Raw genomic sequence first — 18361 nt, 5'->3', positions numbered from 1 at the left:
GCAATGGGAATTCATAATGAGAGGGGAAACATCCAAAATCTTTCATTAGGTTCCCGTTCTAAAACTCTAAACATTGAGTTTTGTTTGAATCTCGTTTCTCAGATGATGACGAGTTGTTTCTGTTGCTGCAGCAAAGTACACATAAATGTAGGTCAATCTCATGGCTATGGATGGGCAAGCCAGAGGTGTGAACTCGAGTCACATGACTTGGACGCGAGTCAGACTCGAGTCATTATTTTAATGACTTCTGACTTGACTTGATAAAATCTATAAAGACTTACGACTTGACTCGGACTTGTACGCCAATGACTTGTGACTTGAATTGATTTGCATCTGTTGACTTGATGATGACTTGAGCATATTTGATATTTTAGCACAAAAGTGGCACGACGTGGAAAAAAATCATGAATCATTCCTGGTTCTGAGTTTGATTTACTGCTAAAAGCAGCAGCTCTTTGCTTATAATCAGTTTCAGTTGCTCTTTCTGCTGTTTGACCAAATAAATGAAGCTTTAAGACACTTTAATTCTGGAATTTATTTAATATCATTGTCATTAAATTGAAGTTGGGTAGATGACTTGGTTATGACTTGAAAATTCAAAGTTAAGGACTTGGACTTGACGTGTACTTCCACATCTTTGACGTTGGACTTGACTTGGACTTGGTTGTCTTTGACTTGGACTTGACTCGAGACTTGACTGGAAAGACTTGTGACTTACTTGTGACTTGCAAAGCAGTGACTTGGTCACACCTCTGGGGCAAGTGCTGTTTTGACTGACGCCGGCTTTTTGCCGGCCATAAAAGCGGTCGCGTAACGTGATAGCAGTGTTGTACCCGAGAGTTCATTCCCAACAAGCAATTCTGACACAAAACAGGGACGAAAGTGTTCCACGCAGCTGATCCCGCGACGTCACAAAATCACAGGAGAACTGAAACATCACATGTGATTTCAGAAGTCCACATGCAACAAGACAGACGACAGCTGCCTGCATCAGAACGGTATGTGGGTTATTCTTTGTTCTGTTCACATTGGTTACAGAAGTTCACGGGAAAAGTCTTACTGCACGTGACCTTTATTTTGAACGTTTCTGGATTACCTACACTGCTTTTGTGTTTGACTTCCTGTCTGGTTCAATCTAAACTGCAGAGTTTAACATGTTTTGGAAGTGTAGCGCATCAAAAATAGACTTCAAACATAATGGTAGCATGCCCTCGCGGGTGCGTCCATGCTGGTGGATAGGAACTCATCCACTATAATGGCAGCTAATTGCCACATAGAACGTTTCCCGTTTTGGGGCGCTTTCATGTGCAGTGGAACAGTGGACAGGACACACCTCTGCAGCAGTGCATGGGGCCTGTGGTGTGGCAGATGGGGATAGTCCCCATTTTTACCAGACAACCAGAGGGTGTGTTCCATATGGGTTAACAGCTGAAACTCAGACTGAGGACGAACAATGTGGAATCATGGAACTATGGACTTGTCCTTTACCTTTGCTGCACGGGACATGGAAGTTAGCCCAACCAGTCCACTTGTGTTTGCGGGGAGGTTTGAGTATGAAGCAGCTGGGATGGGGATCAGCTAATCCAAGTTCCAGGCCATAGAGTTCTTAACCAGAAAAGGGTGGGTGTTCATCTCCACACTGGGAGAGAGGTCCTACCTCAAGTGTAGAAGTGTAAGTATCTGAGGGAAGTGAAGCTGGTAAGGAGATCAACAGGCAGAGCGAGGCACCATCTGATGTGGTGGCAGAGGCGGATTTAGCAATTTGGGGGCCCAAGGCGAACACAGACTTGGGGCCCCTTACACTGAATTTTCGACAATCTTACCTTTAACTGGATTTGCGAAACTCTCCTCTTCTGACACGAGTTATTTTCACTTTTTATTAGTCCTCCTCTTTTTTCCTGTATTTCCCGCTCTTTGAGCGCTTTCAATATTTGCTCTGCTTTCTTCTTCCTGTCAGTGCTCCTGTGCTTTTGCCTTACTTATTTTTTATTTTATTTTCCATTTTGGTCTATGTTTTCCTCCCTTTATACATTTTCCACTGTCTTTCCTTTCTGCTTCCTTTGATGTTTACATCGAAAAACGACGTCACTTTCAGACGTGAAAATAAAAGCTTTTATGAAGCAAGCAGCTGCTTTCTCTTATTGGAGCCACTAGGATAACTCCATGTCATGCTTCATGTTTTGACTATCGCTTTGAGTTTGTTACGAACGCTCCCGCCTCTCTTCTTCTTCTTATTTGTGGTCTTATGGCACTTGGCAAACAACAATCTGGTGCATTACCGCCACCAACTGGATTGGAGTGGAATGACTACCAATCACTTCCTGTTTGTGCATCGGCGTCTTAATAACCCTCTTATGACCATAATTATAACAGGGCCGCCTGGTATGTTTTAATCTTATGGCTGTAAAATTGTATAAAAAAGTGAAAAGTGTGTGTAACTCGTCTCTTTTCAGAACAACCTCAGCTTTTGGTGTATGCTTTGTATTTAGAATTTATTTCTATTTATTTTTCTTATTTATTTTTAAAACCTTTAAAAAATCTGCTTAAAAGTGAAAAAAGCAAAAAAACGGATTTGAATTTTTTACATTTATTACTGAACAGGAACTTCAAATTTACTGGGCAAACAATTTAAACTTTGAACTGTAATGCATCTATTGTTAAAAAAGTTTGAACCTTGGCATCATTTTTAGCAGTTTTTAAGACCATTTATTTTTGTAAACTTTCAGACGTTTTTATTTGATGGTAGACCTTGAAGCAGTTTCTCTCCAGCTGCAGGCCGAGTCCTGCACACCTCACACTGCCATGGGGTGCTTCTCTTGCACACCGTGCTGATATACCAAAAACTTTTGTTTTAGCAAAAATAATTATTTATGGTAAAAAGATAAATAATGCTGGAATGAAGCTGAATCTTACAATTAGCAAATAGTTGAGGGTTGTTCACATAAAAAAATAAAAAATAAAGACAGAACAAACATTCATACCCTGGTTCAGCGGAGATCTGTCCTTCGTGGTCACTGTCTTCAGATATAAGCCTTCTGGGACACCTAATAGATCGTGTTGATTTTCTTTGAGGCATTTCAACAATTTCATGCCGGCTTTTTATGCTAATTAGCTTCCCCGTTCCGTTATCCGCTTTCACCGTGGCGCTGCGCTCTGTTTCAATCAGGCTGCACAGCGGGATTTCCCCTCGTAGCGATATTTTCCATAACTCTGATTGCTTCATGCTATAGATCGTTGGAAAGCTGCTTTTATGTATTTTTAGGAACCGTTGGAATTTTTTGAATCTGATCAGCCATTCAAAAGTTATAATGGAGCTTTTTGGATGACAAACTCAGCACGTCTGTTGTGATTCGTTGTGCTCAAGACAGGGAATCCCGGTGGCTACCGTAATGTATTGTATATGCACGAAAAGCCCCATTTTAAATCTTTTCAGCACTTTTGGAATTTTAAATTCAGGAATTATGGTAATGAGAAGCATGTCCAATCCCGTCTGCGGTGACAGATTGGTAATAAGAATATTGTGGCATTAACAGAGGGGTGCCGGCGGTCAGGGCTAGGGGGCCCCCCAACACAAGGGGGCCCCATGCTGACCTATGCCTAATGGTAAAATCGCCACTGTGTGGCGGGGAGGGAGCTGAGACACAAAGCAAAGCTGTCAAATGACCTCTATTCTGGAATAGAGGTCATTCTTTACCTGAGGGCATGAGATTTTACTAATGACCAAAAGGCTCAGCAGGATGGCTGGTCTCATACCAAGGCAATGGTTGAGGAGGAACCAGTTGTGGTGTCCTGAACACCTCCTGAGGGAAGGTGTTTCAGGCAAGTCCAACCAGCAAAATGCTAAAGAGGTTAAGGCAGGCCTGAGAACATCTGGGATGCCACTGGTTATTGTGGAGGGGACTGAGGACAGGATGGTCTAGGCTCACCTGCAGGGGCTGCTGCCCTTGTGGCCATGTGGAGTATGAACTCTCATCATTTTGCCTCATTGCATTTTTAAAAGTCAACAACAACCTAACTTAAAAATTGGGTTTATTTGGATAAAACAACGTTCTTACGTACGATGGGCAGACGACCTGCTTCCCTTTTTTCCCCTTCTTAGTAGATTTTCCTTCTTTGGCTGCGGAAAAATGCCAACAGCAAAGCAACAAAAGCAGCAAAATTCCTGATGACAACCCAGCAGCCATGATGCCTGAAAGAGAGAAATACTGGAATTAGATCATATCACACGTGAGTCGTAGCAATAAGTCACCACCGCTAAAAGGGTTTCCTTTCGTGACAATTACAGACATGCAAACACACGTGTGTGTGTGTGTGTGTGTGTGTGTGTGTGTGTGTGTGTGTATCTTTGAAGTGAGCTGTTCAGAGGTTGACAAAGATCATGTATTTGTAGGTTGCTGTAAATCAGATCTTGCAAATGTTATTTTATTTCCATCTTAGATTACGGTGACATCATTTATAGAACTGCTTCCAAAAAACTTCTTCATAAACTCGACGTCATTTATCACTCGGTAATCCGTTTGGTCACTGGTGCCCCTTTCACTACTCATCATTGTGATCTCACTCGGTAACTGGCCATCACTCCATTCCTGCAGGATGTTACATCGGCATCAGTTCATAAACAAAACTATCATCAGTAGAACCGTCATATCTTTGCTCACTACTCATCACTTCCAACAACCAGCACAGTTTACGTTCCAGTAACTTCATCTCTATGGTTATTCCCAAAGCTCCCACCTCCTTTGGCCGCTCCTCATTCCAGTTTGCTGCTTCCAACGACTGGAATGAGCTGCAAAAACCACTGAAGCTCACTACCTACGTTCCACTATCTACCTTCAATCATTCATGGTGATCAATATTTTCTGATCAATGTGCTTCTGAGTACTTAAAGACTGAAGTCTGATTTGATTGCTTGTACATATTATAAATGAGAACAGTACTTTGTCTTTGTGTCTAACTGTTTGATCTTATTTTTGTCTTGTACGTTTTTATCTTACCTGTTGTTCTTTGGTGTAAAGCTAACTATGTGTGACGCTGCTGCCTCTGGGCCGGAGCAACGTTCTACATGTGAACGAGTTCTCAATCGACTCATCTGGTTAAATCAATTAAAAAAAACAATACTTGGTATTTGTGTGTGTGTGTGTGTGTGTGTGTGTGTGTGTGTGTGTGTGTGTGTGTGTGTGTGTGTGTGTGTGTGTGTGTGTGTGTGTGTGTGTGTGTGTGTGTGTGTGTGTGTGTGTGTGTGTGTGTGTGTGTGTGTGTGTGTGTGTGTGTAACCTGCTGGGTACCTTATATAGGAAACTTTTTACTGATTGGCTTAATGAACTGACCTGTATAGGAATGTTTACTGTGTGAACGACTCTTGTTGTCATTTGGCGCTTTACAAATAAACTGAATTGAATTGAAACCGAATTTCAGACACTGAGATACACCTTATAGCAGGGCTATTCAAATCGGGTCTGGAGGGCTGTCGGTGTCCAGCGTGTTTAAGGCCCTGTCCACACGTAGCCGGGGATCTGCCAAAACGTAGATATTTTTCTACGTTTTGGCCTGTCATCCACACGAAAACTGAGTTTTTTCACACGAAAACGGATCTTTTTAAAAACTCCGGCCAAAGTGAAGATCTGCGTTTTCTCCGTTTTGGGTGTCTGCGTGTGGACGGACAAAACCGGAGTTTTAAGGTCCGCAACGTCACTTTCCGCGACAAAAAAATGCTGACATCACGTGTGCGACCTGTGTTTACACTAGCCGACAGCATGGATGCCCTCAGAGCTGCGCTCGCTTTATCAATTGTCCAAGCGCTTTTTGCTTGTTTGTTTTTGCAAGTGGAATTACTGCTCCTTGCGGAAGACCACAGACGAAGGACGAGGTTAAGAACGGGGGAAGTACTGCCCCCTACAGGTCTGGCATGTCCTTAACAACGTATTTATCCGGGTACGTGTGGACAGAGTTTTTTTTAAAACGAGGTGGTGTGGATGCAAGTTTTTGGAGGGGCGGATATTCGTTTTTTAAAAAACCCGGCTAAGCAACTTGAGTGAGTCGTGCAGCAACGTTTTCCCCAGTGTGCGCTTCATCCATCAGTTTAGTTTCTAACACAATGCTATTCATTTTCCAGTCTGCGTCGATAAAATGGACCGTAACTGTCATGTATGCCTCCATTGTGAGTGAAGACCACAAATCAGTTGTGAGGCTTACAGCCTCGGAGGATTGGAGTAACTGATTTACATTCAATTTAAGTCCTTCAAACCGTGAACGTAGCGCACGCATAACAGTGTCCCGTGCTGGCACGGTGTATCTTGGCTCAACGATTTTAAACAGTTCCTTAAAGCCCTTTCCTTCCATCGTGTTGATTGGCCTCATATCTTGGGTGATGTAATGCACAATCCCTTTAAGGATATCCTCCTTTCTTTTTGCCGACAGAGGATGGACCAACTCCAGTTGCGTCTGGGTGCTTCCTGACGCCCGCGGCATGGCCTGGGGATACGCCTAGTACATAACCAGTAAAATATATAAATTTTAGGCATAGCCTAAGACAGGGATTCCCAAAGTGTGGTGCGCGCACCCCCGGGGGTGCGCGAGCTGCCGCTAGGGGGTGTGCGAGGTGAAAAGTGTAATGGCTGCAGAGCTCAGAGAAGTCTGTCAAAAGTCACCATTAGCGTAGCCAGAAACTCATTTGTGGGTGGGCCTAAGAAAATGTAAGTGTGCCCAATAAACGTAATTGAAAACAAGTATATTTTCCCTGTGTGTGTGTGTGTGTGTGTGTGTGTGTGTGTGTGTGTGTGTGTGTGTGTGTGTTTGTGTGTGTGTGTGTGTGTGTGTGTCCTCCGCACATGCCCTAGCTCAGGGGTCGGCAATCCGCGGCTCTGGAGCCGCATGCGGCTCTTCCATCCATCTGATGCGGCTCTCTGTGCTTGTAAAATAATGAATGGATATTTAAATAAAATGCTTTATATTTTACTGTATAAATTTTACATCTGTATGCTAATTCTAAATGTAAAGATTGTCTGCGTAAACCTGAACAGGTCCAACCCGGTCTTACTGTGAGACCGGGTTGATGCGTCACACTTGTGCGTAATCATAGTCGCTTCCTGAGCTGAAGACGATGTGAGATTCTGGGACTCTCCTCAGACGCCACATTGGAGACAGGAACAAGCACAATTCAGCCAAAGTTTCATCATCAGGGAACATTTTCTAAGTGACAAGTCTCTCTGAGAGACCGGGTTTGGAAAACTCTCGCTTCAGTGGAAGGAATCTTCCTGCATGCGCTCTGGTTCTGCGACGTGCTCCAAGCCCCTCTCCACATCTTCAGCTCGCTGTGCATCTTATGTACGCGCTGACAGTGAGCTGCGCTGAGCAGTGTCCAGCTCAGATGTTCAGATGGGAATCTTTTCTTGAGTGATTTAGCTACATCTGCGATTTGCGAAACGAATGAAGTGTCAGTTCGTCTGCATGCGTCGGGGTAATTCTTTCTATTCTTTCTCCGTCAAAATAAACGGTCAAATACGGGAACTGTCCGGTCAACACAAGCCCTGCTTTTAACTGTTTTGTTTTCTTGTGAAAATTGTTGCAAAGAGATATAATTTAACTTGATTACCACCAGAGCCAGGCGCACTGCGCCATTATCTCCGTCGCTGTAAATGAGGGAAAAACAAAATGATCGGATCCTTTTCTGACCTTCCCCACCTACAAAGTTTAATTACAACAATCAAACGTGACAGAGCCTGGATTTGTATTCTGAACAGTCTAAACATGTTTTAAAAAGAAACGTATGACAAAAGTGGCACCTGCTCAGTAAAACCACCAACAGGGTGAAAAATATCTAAATATTGTCGGCAGAGACGGGCTACAACTTCTGGATCCACTTTATATAAATTGTTTTATTGATTATCTTCTTATGAAAGATAAATTTGATGTACACGAGCGACCAGTACCGGCTGCTGTCACCTGTTGTGAGCAGCTCTCTGCTGTCTGAGGGTAGGCCCCGCCCACAACGCCGCAGCTGCTGCGGTGTTTTCTTTACTGTGGGAAACGGGTAATAATGGCTCTTTGATGGGAACAGGTTGCCGACCCCTGGTTTAGCGTGACGTCTGATATATATGTATGTATATATATATATATATATATATATATATATATATATATATATATATATACATATATATATATACATATATATATATATACATATATATATATACATATATATATATAGCCATGCCCTGACGTGGGGCTGGGGGGTGCGTCAACATGGTCGGGACATAGAAGGGGGTGTGCGGCTAAATAAGTTTGGGAACCACTGGCCTAAGACATGACAGGCTCTCTGACACATGTATATTTTCCTTACTGCTTTTAGGTGATAGGCCATATTGGTCATTGAGCTATGGTAAGTTAGCTTTAGGCCGCATAGCTTGCACTCCACAGTCTTGTTGTCTTTTTTTGTAAAATGCATCCAGACAAAAGATTTAGATTTCTTCGACATCTTGTCGACTAAACCCAAACAAGCCGCGTTCTAACTGAATGAATACAGCAAAACTACATATTCCTTGCTCAGCGCAAAGCAGCATCCATGTGTTGTGCTGCACATCCAGTCACACGTGCGGCTTCAGCATGTTCTTGCGACTTGAATCGACTTGGATCTATTGACTTGATGATGACTTGAGCGTATTTGATATTTTAGCACAAAAGTGGCTCAACATGGACAAAAATCATGAATCATTCTTCGTTCTGGGTTTGATTTACTGCTAACTGCAGTAGCTCTTTGTTTATAAATGAAGCTTTAAGAAGCTTTATTTCTGGACTTTATATATCATCATCGTCATTAAATTGAAGTTGGACAGATGACTTGATTATAACTTGAAAATTCAAAGTTAAGGACTTGGACTTGACTCGGACTTCCACGTCATTGACTTTAGACCTGACTTGGACTTGATTGTCTTTGACTTGGACTTGACATCGAGACTTGTGACTTACTTGTGACTTGCAAACCAGTGACTTGGTCACACCTCTGATATTTAAAGAACTGATGGTCCAGATCAACGACAGCACAGAAGCCCAGTTACGGAGTTTCATAGCTCTTGGTTAATTGGAGTGGAATGATGTGATTGAGCCCTGAGTTCTTACGTAACTGTAATTACAGCCATTTAGTGACCGGTGGGCTTTACTTTGACCTCATTAAAATGACTTTGCAGTAATTATCCTAATTATGATTCAGTCCAAAACTTTTTACATGTCAAGTGGTATTAATAAAGAGGTAGTCAAAAACGGCAGAGCTGAGCGAGACCCAGCCAAACTCAATGTCCCCCGCTGCTCTCACAACAGCTCTGCCAGAGGTGGGAGTTGAAGACCATCCGAACAGATTCTTCCACCAAGAGTTCTCAGAAGAGCGTTCACTCTACATGTTGGGCTTTTGAGTCTGTGTGGTATATTCCCCTGCAACCTGATTCAACTCTTCACCAGGTGGTGATTGCTTGTCAGCCCAATGTCTCTTGTCACCCATAATAGGTTCAGAATGTACAGGAGTGGTTGGGTGGAAAGAAAACGCACAAAATGGCCTGCTGCCAATACTCGACAAACCCTTTCAAAACAGTTTGTGGGCAAAAGCCCTAAATTAGAAACATTTCAACATCTGAAGACAGGAGGAGGTTTAGAGATAATCTTAAAATCTGTGTTATAGACACAACAGAAGTTATTGAAAGCCCAAATGAGCTCTGGGATGATGAACGGTGTTGCTCCGATTCACTGGTGGCTCCACCACAAATCTGCTGTGAAGACGTTGATTCCTACTTAGCCCAGGTCGGTTCACTCATGCAACGTTAATAGTTTTTCAAACTCTGGAGGCCTACAAATCTTTTAGTTTCAAGGAAACAATCTCTTCTGCGCAACATAATGCCGTGGCTGTTCTAAAAGTCCGAGTCAGACCTGGCCAACAGAGTCACAGCGTGATTCGCATCATCTGTAGACGATGGCCAAAAAAACCCCCAAATCCTCACTGTGAAGTCTTTATTTATTCATTGAAATGGTCACGGGTTGGAACACCTGAATCAACACGACTCACTGGATTTTAAAATACGCTAACTTGAATGTTTTTAAAAATGTCTTCTCCAAATAGCAAATGCTTAGACACAAGGACTTACCATGAACCAAATGTCTGCTGCTGCAGGGATCTAGGCTTTCTTTGTAGAGCCTGACTAGACATTTTCTTCCATATTTTCTGGTCCTTTAAAGAGGGAATTCCACAAAACCTTTTCATAAAGTTAAATATCGGCAACACAGCAAGACTGAACCCTCTGCTTCACTAAATCCTCCTCTAAACGTGCAAAACAATCGAATTATACGCAAAAAAGGCTGTTTCTTGCCATCTAATCCTGTGATACCATGCAAGAAACATAAACAGTGTTGTCACAAAATATTCTCCACTAGCTACAAGTTGGATAAAAGGACAATAAAGTCATTTTTGGACATACAACATCAGCTGCCCTGGTACCTCATGCATCCTTCTGTTTAAACTTGGTGTCCCTTGTGGCTAAACTGTGACTGCAAAGAAGTCTAATAACAGATCATCACTCGTGCTCGGATCAAGCAGGCCATTCCTCCCAGTCACACCGTACTAGTCACCATGTCATTCCCTTGTGAGCATTGAAGTCCCCCAGGAGGGTGGATACTCTCAGCTGCTGTTTGTCATGTAATAGTCACGATCCGTATCCAGACACAAAGGTCCAGGGAAAACAAGAGGCCCACCCTGGCAGGGGTGGGCAACCCGTGGCTCTGGGGCTGCAGGTGGCTCTTTCATCCATCTGATGCGGCTCTCTGCTTGTACACTAATTAAAGAATATTTAATTAAATTATATTTTATTTTACTGCATTCATTTTTATCTGTATGTCAAATCTAAATGTAAAGATAGTTAACGTAAACCTGAACAGGTCCAACGTTGGCAGGTCACCTGCTTGTGCGTAATCAGGTGTCTCTATAGGAGCATTCTGAGCTGAAGAGGATGTGAGATTCTGGACTTTTCCTCAGACAGGCTCATGGATGGCTAGTGGAACTGAGGCATCAGGGTGGGCCCAAGTGCAAGTGGGTAAGCCCACCCACAACGCCGCGGCTGCTGCGGCTCCCAGAGTTTTCTTTACTGTGGGAAACAGGTAATAATGGCTCTTTGACGGGAAAAGGCCGCAGACCCCTGACCTAGAGCAACGCCAACAAAAAGGAGAGTCCAGGACCTCTCGAGAACATGAGTTCCAGAGCCAATGCTGTTTGTCAAGTTGAGTCTACATCAAACCGATACCACTTAGCCTCCACCAAAAGCTTCAGTTCCTTCCCTGTCAGAGAGGTGGCATTCCATGTCTCAGATGCAACTTTTTGCTTTCAGGGACGAAGTAGCCAAAGCTCCTAATGCGGTCTGCTACTGAATCAGCAATGCACCAGGCTTCTTCTTCATTTACACCTGCCGGCTTGTGATCGTCTCGCTGCAGACCCAAGGTTGCCATGGATGTGGAAAGAAAACCATTAACTTTGGCATCACAGATCTTATTAAAAACTCTGCAGATCATTTAACACAACAAAAATGTTTTATCACTATTCACGAGGGACTGTGACATTCTACACCGTAAACAAACTGGTAAGAGTGCAGAGTTAGCACTACTTCACATCTTCTCCCTTTGCTGTCTGCGTTTTAGGTCACGAAGACTTGCTTTATTACCCTGTCGATGTTTTAAAAAAGGAGCCTCACAGCTGCATGGATGTGATATAGTGCTATTTCAAGCATACTGTGTGTGTGTGTGCGTGCGTGCGTGTGCGTGCGCGTGCGCGTGCGTGTGTGTGTGTGTGTGTTTTAAAGACCTACATGCTCATAGAACAATGTGAGTACTATTGCTTCCAAAAACCTTTAATATCGCATTGAATTGTTTTCTAGCCCAAGCCAGCTTTACTGATATAGCAGCTTACAACAGCATGAAACCGACCAAAGTGCTTTACAGAAATTAAAAACATTAAAAACAATACACAACACAAATCTGCATTAAAACTGAAGCTTAAAAACAAAAACTAAAAAGACTCACGCTGAGTTAAAAGCCAAATCATAAAAAATAGGTTTTCATAAGAGATTTCAAACCAGACAGTGAAGAGGCCGACTTGACGCTCAAAGGCACATTCCAGAGCCTAGAGGCAGCTACAGAGAAGCCCCGTCACCTCTGAGCTCATGTCTTGTTTTTGGGACTTCCAGGGGCATCCTATCAGCCGACCTCAGAGACCGTGCAGGGGAGTAAAAACCAGTAGCTCAGAGAGGTCATCTGGAGCAAGGCCATGCAGATTTAAAAGCCCATAAAAGCACCTTGTACTGGATTCTAAAACAAACAGGAAGCCAGTGTAGTCAGGCCAAGACGGGAGTAACATGCTCCATCTTTTTCGTCCCAGTGAGCAGCCGTGCAGCAGCATTCTGCACCAACTGAAGATGCGAGAGGTGGGATTGTGAAACACCAAGGTACAAGGAATTACAATAATCAAGCCTTGATGCAATAAAAGCAGGAATTACTGTTTCAAAATCTTTTTTGACACTAAGTTTTTTACTTTGGCGATCCTTCTTATATGATAAAAGCTAGATTTATTCACCGCACTGATCTGCCAGTCCAAGACAAGATCTCCGTCCAGGACAACACCCAGGGAGGTCCCATTCAGGCTCAAGAATGGGGCGAGCTGACCAAGGACAACCGCACCCACCCTAGACAAAGTGTTTGGACCCAAAACTACATCTGTCTTTTTCTCATTAAAAAGAAGAAAGTTAGAGAACATCCATTGCCTAACCTCAACAAGAGACCATAAAGCATGATTGTGGTCCCTCTCAAAAGGCACATAGACCTGGGTATCATCTGCATAGCAGTGAAAATGGCACCCATGTTTCTTAAAAATTGAACCAAGAGGTAGCAGAAACATAGAAAACAACAATGAGCCCATTATGAATAAATACATAAAAATTGTATCACCTCACTGAACCTGATCATTTGATGCTATGTTGATGATACCTAGCTCTATCTGTCATTCCTATCTGATGACCATAAACCATCAGCCCAAATCTTGGACTGCCTCTCCAGTAAATGGAGATGGATAAAAGTTCTCCACATCAACATAACCTCTTTTTAACAGAACTGCTCCAACCATACAGCACAATATTTGCATCCAAAGTGAATCCCTATCTCTTACTTACTCCATCAAATAAAGCTAGCAGACCATTAAACATGTTGCAGCCATTGCTCATTCAAGCCGCTCTGCCTTGTTTAACAGAAGAAAGACCAAGCCATACCAAACACAGTGTGCCACTTTTCACCAAGCTCCATCAGGTTCAAGTCACTCATGTTAGCCTACAAAGTTCTGTATTAAATAGCACCTATGTACTTGAATCCTCTTACAAGTGTTTATGTCACAACTCGTCACTCTGGTCATCAAATGACTTTTCACCAGTAGGGACAACGCCAAGCCAAGCCAAGCCAGATTATTTTAATGCCCTGTTCTGTGACAGTGGAATGACCTACTGAGCACTGCTAGGAGACAGCGGTTTATCTTTCAGGATCTTAGAGCCCAGCTCTTCAGAGAGCATCATCTACACTAGCATATAATCTACTGCGCTGTCTTTGTGCATTCCCCTCTATGTATCTATCTCTAAACTGTCGCCTCTGGCAGAGCTTGACTAGGTTATTCTGGCTCCTCCTTTTGGTTATGCTGCTATAGGCTTAGACTGTTGGAGGACATACTAGGTTATTCTGGCTCCTCCTTTTGGTTATGCTGCTATAGGCTTAGACTGTTGGAGGACATACTGGGTTATTCTGGCTCATCTCTTTAGTTATGCTGCTATAGGCTTAGACTGTTGGAGGACGTAACTGGTTTATTCTGGCTCCTCCTTTTGGTTATGCTGCTATAGGCTTAGACTGTTGGAGGACATAACTGATTTATTCTGGCTCCTCCTTTTGGTTATGCTGCTATAGGCTTAGACTGTTGGAGGACGTAACTGGTTTATTCTGGCTCCTCCTTTTGGTTATGCTGCTATAGGCTTAGACTGTTGGAGGACATAACTGATTTATTCTGGCTCCTCCTTTTGGTTATGCTGCTATAGGCTTAGACTGTTGGAGGACATAACTGGTTTATTCTGGCTCCTCCTTTTGGTTATGCTGCTATAGGCTTAGACTGTTGGAGGACATACTGGGTTATTCTGGCTCCTCCTTTTGGTTATGCTGCTATAGGCTTAGACTGTTGGAGGATGTAACTGGTTTATTCTGGCTCATCTTTTTGGTTATGCTGCTATAGGCTTAGACTGTTGGAGGACGTAACTGGTTTATTCTGGCTCATCTTTTTGGTTATGCTGCTATAGGCTTAGACTATTGGTGACATTGTTCTTGAATCTAACTACTTTCAGCATTAATGTTGTGTTCTGTCCTCAAAAGAATGTGTGGTTCAGCGTTTATTGAGTTGTTTTCTTTCCTGTCTCCACCTTTAGCTTGTTCTTGCTAAATAAAACTCATATCTCCTCAATGCTGCTGCCCGGTTTCGGCACAGATCTAAGTACGGATTCCAGTCAGTTGACTGGCAACCCCGACTTTTCAGTAATTGGCTTTTTTTGTTTATAGAACGTTGTTGTATTTCATAAAAATGGGATAAAACTGAACTGTTTGTGCTATCTTGATAATTGGCTTTTGGTTTCTTAAAACCATTTAGCATCCTGAACAGTAAGTTAAAAGCCTGTTCACTGAGTGAAAAACTAGAGAGACAGGGAGAGAGAAGTGGGAGAAGGCAGTACAGTGTGTGCAGGAGGAGGGAGGATGGGGGCGGGTACTGCAGTGTTAGACCACACAGACAAGATGCAATGACACAGCTCGCTGGTACTTTTAAAGTCACACACACACTCGCTCTCTTTTCTTTCTGACTGCAGATGGCCTGGAAACTCATGTAACATCATATACTGTACCAAAAGGTATACAACTGGTATTCTCATTCACATTCATGCTCATTGGGAAAATCAAACAACAACTATTAAGGGTACATGTTCTAGTTCTGTTTTAGCTCTTTTGTTGTCCTACTGTGAACACGCACTGTTTTTGTTCAGAAAACCAAAGAAAGCTCAAAGTCTTTTCCATTTCTCCGACGCTTACCTCTGATTAGATGGGGTGTCGTGTATCCTGCCCTGTTTCTCAGCGTAGAGCTGCTGTGGTGAGAGCGCTGGAGCACCCGTCCTCTCTCTGCTGCGCTGTCCAGTGAGTGTGTTCCTCTCCCTGCAATGCTTTTATTCTGTGCCCGATTTAAAAGGACGTAGTGGAAGCACGTTAACAGCTCATAAATTAGCTGCTTTTCAAGTCAGTTAACAGGTCCGCTGCCACTGTGAAACACACAGTGTTTGGTTTTTGTTCTTTTAGTTGTTCTGTTATTTTCATAAACTTATTCTCTTTGATTGTTCTCTTTAACACGTTTTTATGCTTCACCAGGGTCGATTCTAGCATCAGAGGTTTAGGGGTGCTGAGCACCCAGAGAGCTGCCCATCCAGGCAACAATAGTTTCAGTTTTGTACATTTTGTAAAAAAAAAATTGTAAAATTCAAGCAAAACACTGTTTTCCACAAATCAAAAAAAAGGTCTCACAAATCACAAACAATGGTTTCTGCTATGACAACAATGTAGTCAGGTTCAAAGGCTCCAGGTCAGTGGTCTCCAACTCCCTTCCCCGTTGGTACGGTAACCAGGATGTTTTACTGTTTTTCCTGCTTTAATCAGCAGGTGATTAACAGGCCTCTGCAGAGCTTGATGAGCTGCTGAACAGGTGAATTAAGTGTGTTAGATTAGGGAAACAACTAAAACATGCTGGATACCAGCCCCCAGAGAAGGGAGTTAGGCATACTGGTCTAGGTGTTGTAGTTTTTGAGCTGGACCCGTTCCTATGTGGCTCAGATGCAAAACAAATAGGCCTAAATAAATAAATAAAATGCTGAAATCAACATTTGACTTTCACAAATCACAAACTATGTTTTAAAGGGCAAATAGCAGGTTAGAGACTCCCATGAACCGATGTTTAGAGGAACATAATAGAAACTCATTTTAAACATTTTTTTACACAAACATGAATTATTTAGGCTTTTAGAGTCTTTTTTTGTGAGAAAGTTTTTTTTTTCCAAACCAAGTGACGTCAGCTGAGGGAGTCCTGTTAGCTTAATCCAGAGAAAAACATGGACTCTACTGTGACTCTGACACAGAGGAACCTTTAAATGTTTATAATTATTCTTCTGATGGACCAGAACCATAAAGTTATGAGTTTGCTGCTCGCCCCAGAGAGCAGAGACCAACCAGAGGGAGAAAACATCGGCTAAAGCAGAGAGATAGAGGAGGAGAAGCAGCGCGCGGGGGGGTGGGGGGTGGGGGGGGGGATAGCTTGTGAGTTAACAATGCTAGCTTAGACTCGTGTGCTAGCATCACAATATAGTACAGATTACTATCATGTACCAGACAGTTTTATTATAGTATTATTATTATTATTATTAATATAATATTAATACTAATGAGCGTCTGTCAGCTGTCTCATACTCGTTAATATCCATTCACGTAACATAGTTTAGCTTAGAGAGATGCCTGTCAGCCGGTTCTGGAGCTCTTGCGGGCTTCTGTGAGCTGGATCTGACCTAGACACCAGCTCAACTGGCCCGCTGAGCCACGAGTGTCTTCTGGTGGTCGGTTCTGACCTGGTTCTGACGGTGATCCAAGCTCCAGAAATCCACATTTCACTCATTTGCAGCCAGCCGTTTCCTGATCGGTAAAGCCCTTCACTGCCAGCGTTTCTCACAGTTTTTACTGTTTTTTTAAGAGTCACAGAAAGTTGTGCACTAGAATGATGTCGACGCAAAACAACCGAAACAACGTGGAGACTCACCTCTTACATCAGGAAGAATCTGCGTGTTTTGATCGTTATTCGTTCTTTCCTAATCCGTTGAATTGTGATCGGCAGAAGCTTTTCCGGTTTGCTCCTCACTTTTTTTACAGGAACGGCCCAAAACGATCTCCTAACACATGGATTTTATGCTTCCTGGTCACGTGACGTGTGATGTATGCGGATGAAGGTCGGCTTTAGAGCTGAGATGTTTTTTCTCATGGTGCAGGGGCTCGTCCGACGCCCACACAGTGAAAAAATTCAAATGACGACTTTAGCCGTCAATGGCAGTGAATGAGTTAATATTGTAAACCCCTCCACGGGTCTCCGGAGCCCAGTGCGGACCTCCCTGACCCGGTACCGACTGATGTGAGCTACAGAAGTCCGTCTTTTCAGCCGCAGAAACGCCCTCAGGCACGGAGATAGAGGCGTTGTTTCTCTTGTCTGTAAACCCGTGGACTCGATGTCCAGACAGGCTGGAGCCGGTACAGCCTTCACACACTCTAGTTTATCAACATGAACACAACCCAACACTAGTAAACACAGACACTGACTGGATAACATGACCTCTACCCTAAAACTAGCCACTCTCCACACTGAACTGAGGCAGCGCCTAGCTTCTAACTCCCTGTGGTTACGTCAGAGGTTCAGATTTAGAAACAAGAGCCTTTTTAGAAGCTTTAGTGAGAAAGGCCACTTTTTACTCCAATAGAGCTCCGGATGTCACGTGACTCTCAGAGAGTAGACGCCATGTTGGCAGGCAACAAATGTAAACAAATTGAATGAGATCAGCTTGGATTTTACTTCTTCGGAGTTTACTTCACACGTTAAAACTGAAGAAATCGTTTTATATAGTCAGAAATTAAATAGACTAAACATCTCCGACCCTTACAGTGCCCCTGGGATACTTTTTAAAAATGCCAGAAGCTGTCGGAGCGGACTTCTTACCGGACCTGGCCAGGGAACGCCTTGGGATTCCCCCGGAGGAGCTGGCCCAAGTGGCTGGGGAGAGGGAAGTCTGTGCCTCTCGACGCTACTGCCCCCGCAACCCGACTCCGGATAAGCGGATGAAAATGGATGGATGGATGGACAAATAACAGATTTACATGTAAGAAGTTTAAATAGAGTGCTGTGCTGTTTGAATGTCTAAACTGAACGCCAAGAGAAATCACTAGTCTGATTTTTTTCCGTGAATAAAATAAAAATGTCAGGCAGGAGCGTCTCAGGATCTGTCTGAGATCTGTCTCGGTGAGACAGATAATAGCAATCCAAAGAGCTTTTATGTGTGATCTGACAAGTGATCAACCATTGCTTAAAAATTAAATACAGCTTAGCCGGTTAATTGCTGTGATCATAAAACACGTAAACGGCAGCACGCAGAACTCACGAAGCAACGTTTTACGTGACGTTTACTTGTTGCTATGAGTAATAAGACAGAAAAAGCCACGCCAAAATAAGTTTAGGAAGCCCACT

At 43.2% G+C, this 18361-nt stretch overlaps 1 protein-coding gene across 3 annotated transcripts in view; it reads right to left on the bottom strand.

Moving 5' to 3' along the window:
- LOC107382443 (glycine receptor subunit beta) overlaps window positions 1–15285 on the bottom strand; it is a 45048-nt gene extending 29763 nt beyond the window's left edge. For 2 of the 3 annotated variants that reach the window (XM_054751869.2, XM_054751870.2), the window contains exons 1-2: window positions 15130–15285; window positions 4060–4189 (exon numbers count right to left, since the gene is read on the bottom strand). In XM_054751869.2, the coding sequence (XP_054607844.1) occupies window positions 4060–4184 (125 nt within the window). In that variant the 5' untranslated portion in view covers window positions 4185–4189; window positions 15130–15285. Of the gene's footprint in view, window positions 1–4059; window positions 4190–15129 lie in introns of those variants that run through there. The other variant, XM_070553609.1, reaches the window with a different exon arrangement.
- Window positions 15286–18361: the final 3076 nt, after the last annotated feature.

The sequence above is a fragment of the Nothobranchius furzeri genome, chromosome 7 (assembly GCF_043380555.1).
Source record: "Nothobranchius furzeri strain GRZ-AD chromosome 7, NfurGRZ-RIMD1, whole genome shotgun sequence".
NCBI classification, from domain to species: Eukaryota; Metazoa; Chordata; class Actinopteri; order Cyprinodontiformes; family Nothobranchiidae; genus Nothobranchius; species Nothobranchius furzeri.
The sequence above is the reverse complement of the archived record's forward strand: the minus strand, read 5'-3'. Positions and strand labels throughout refer to the sequence as shown.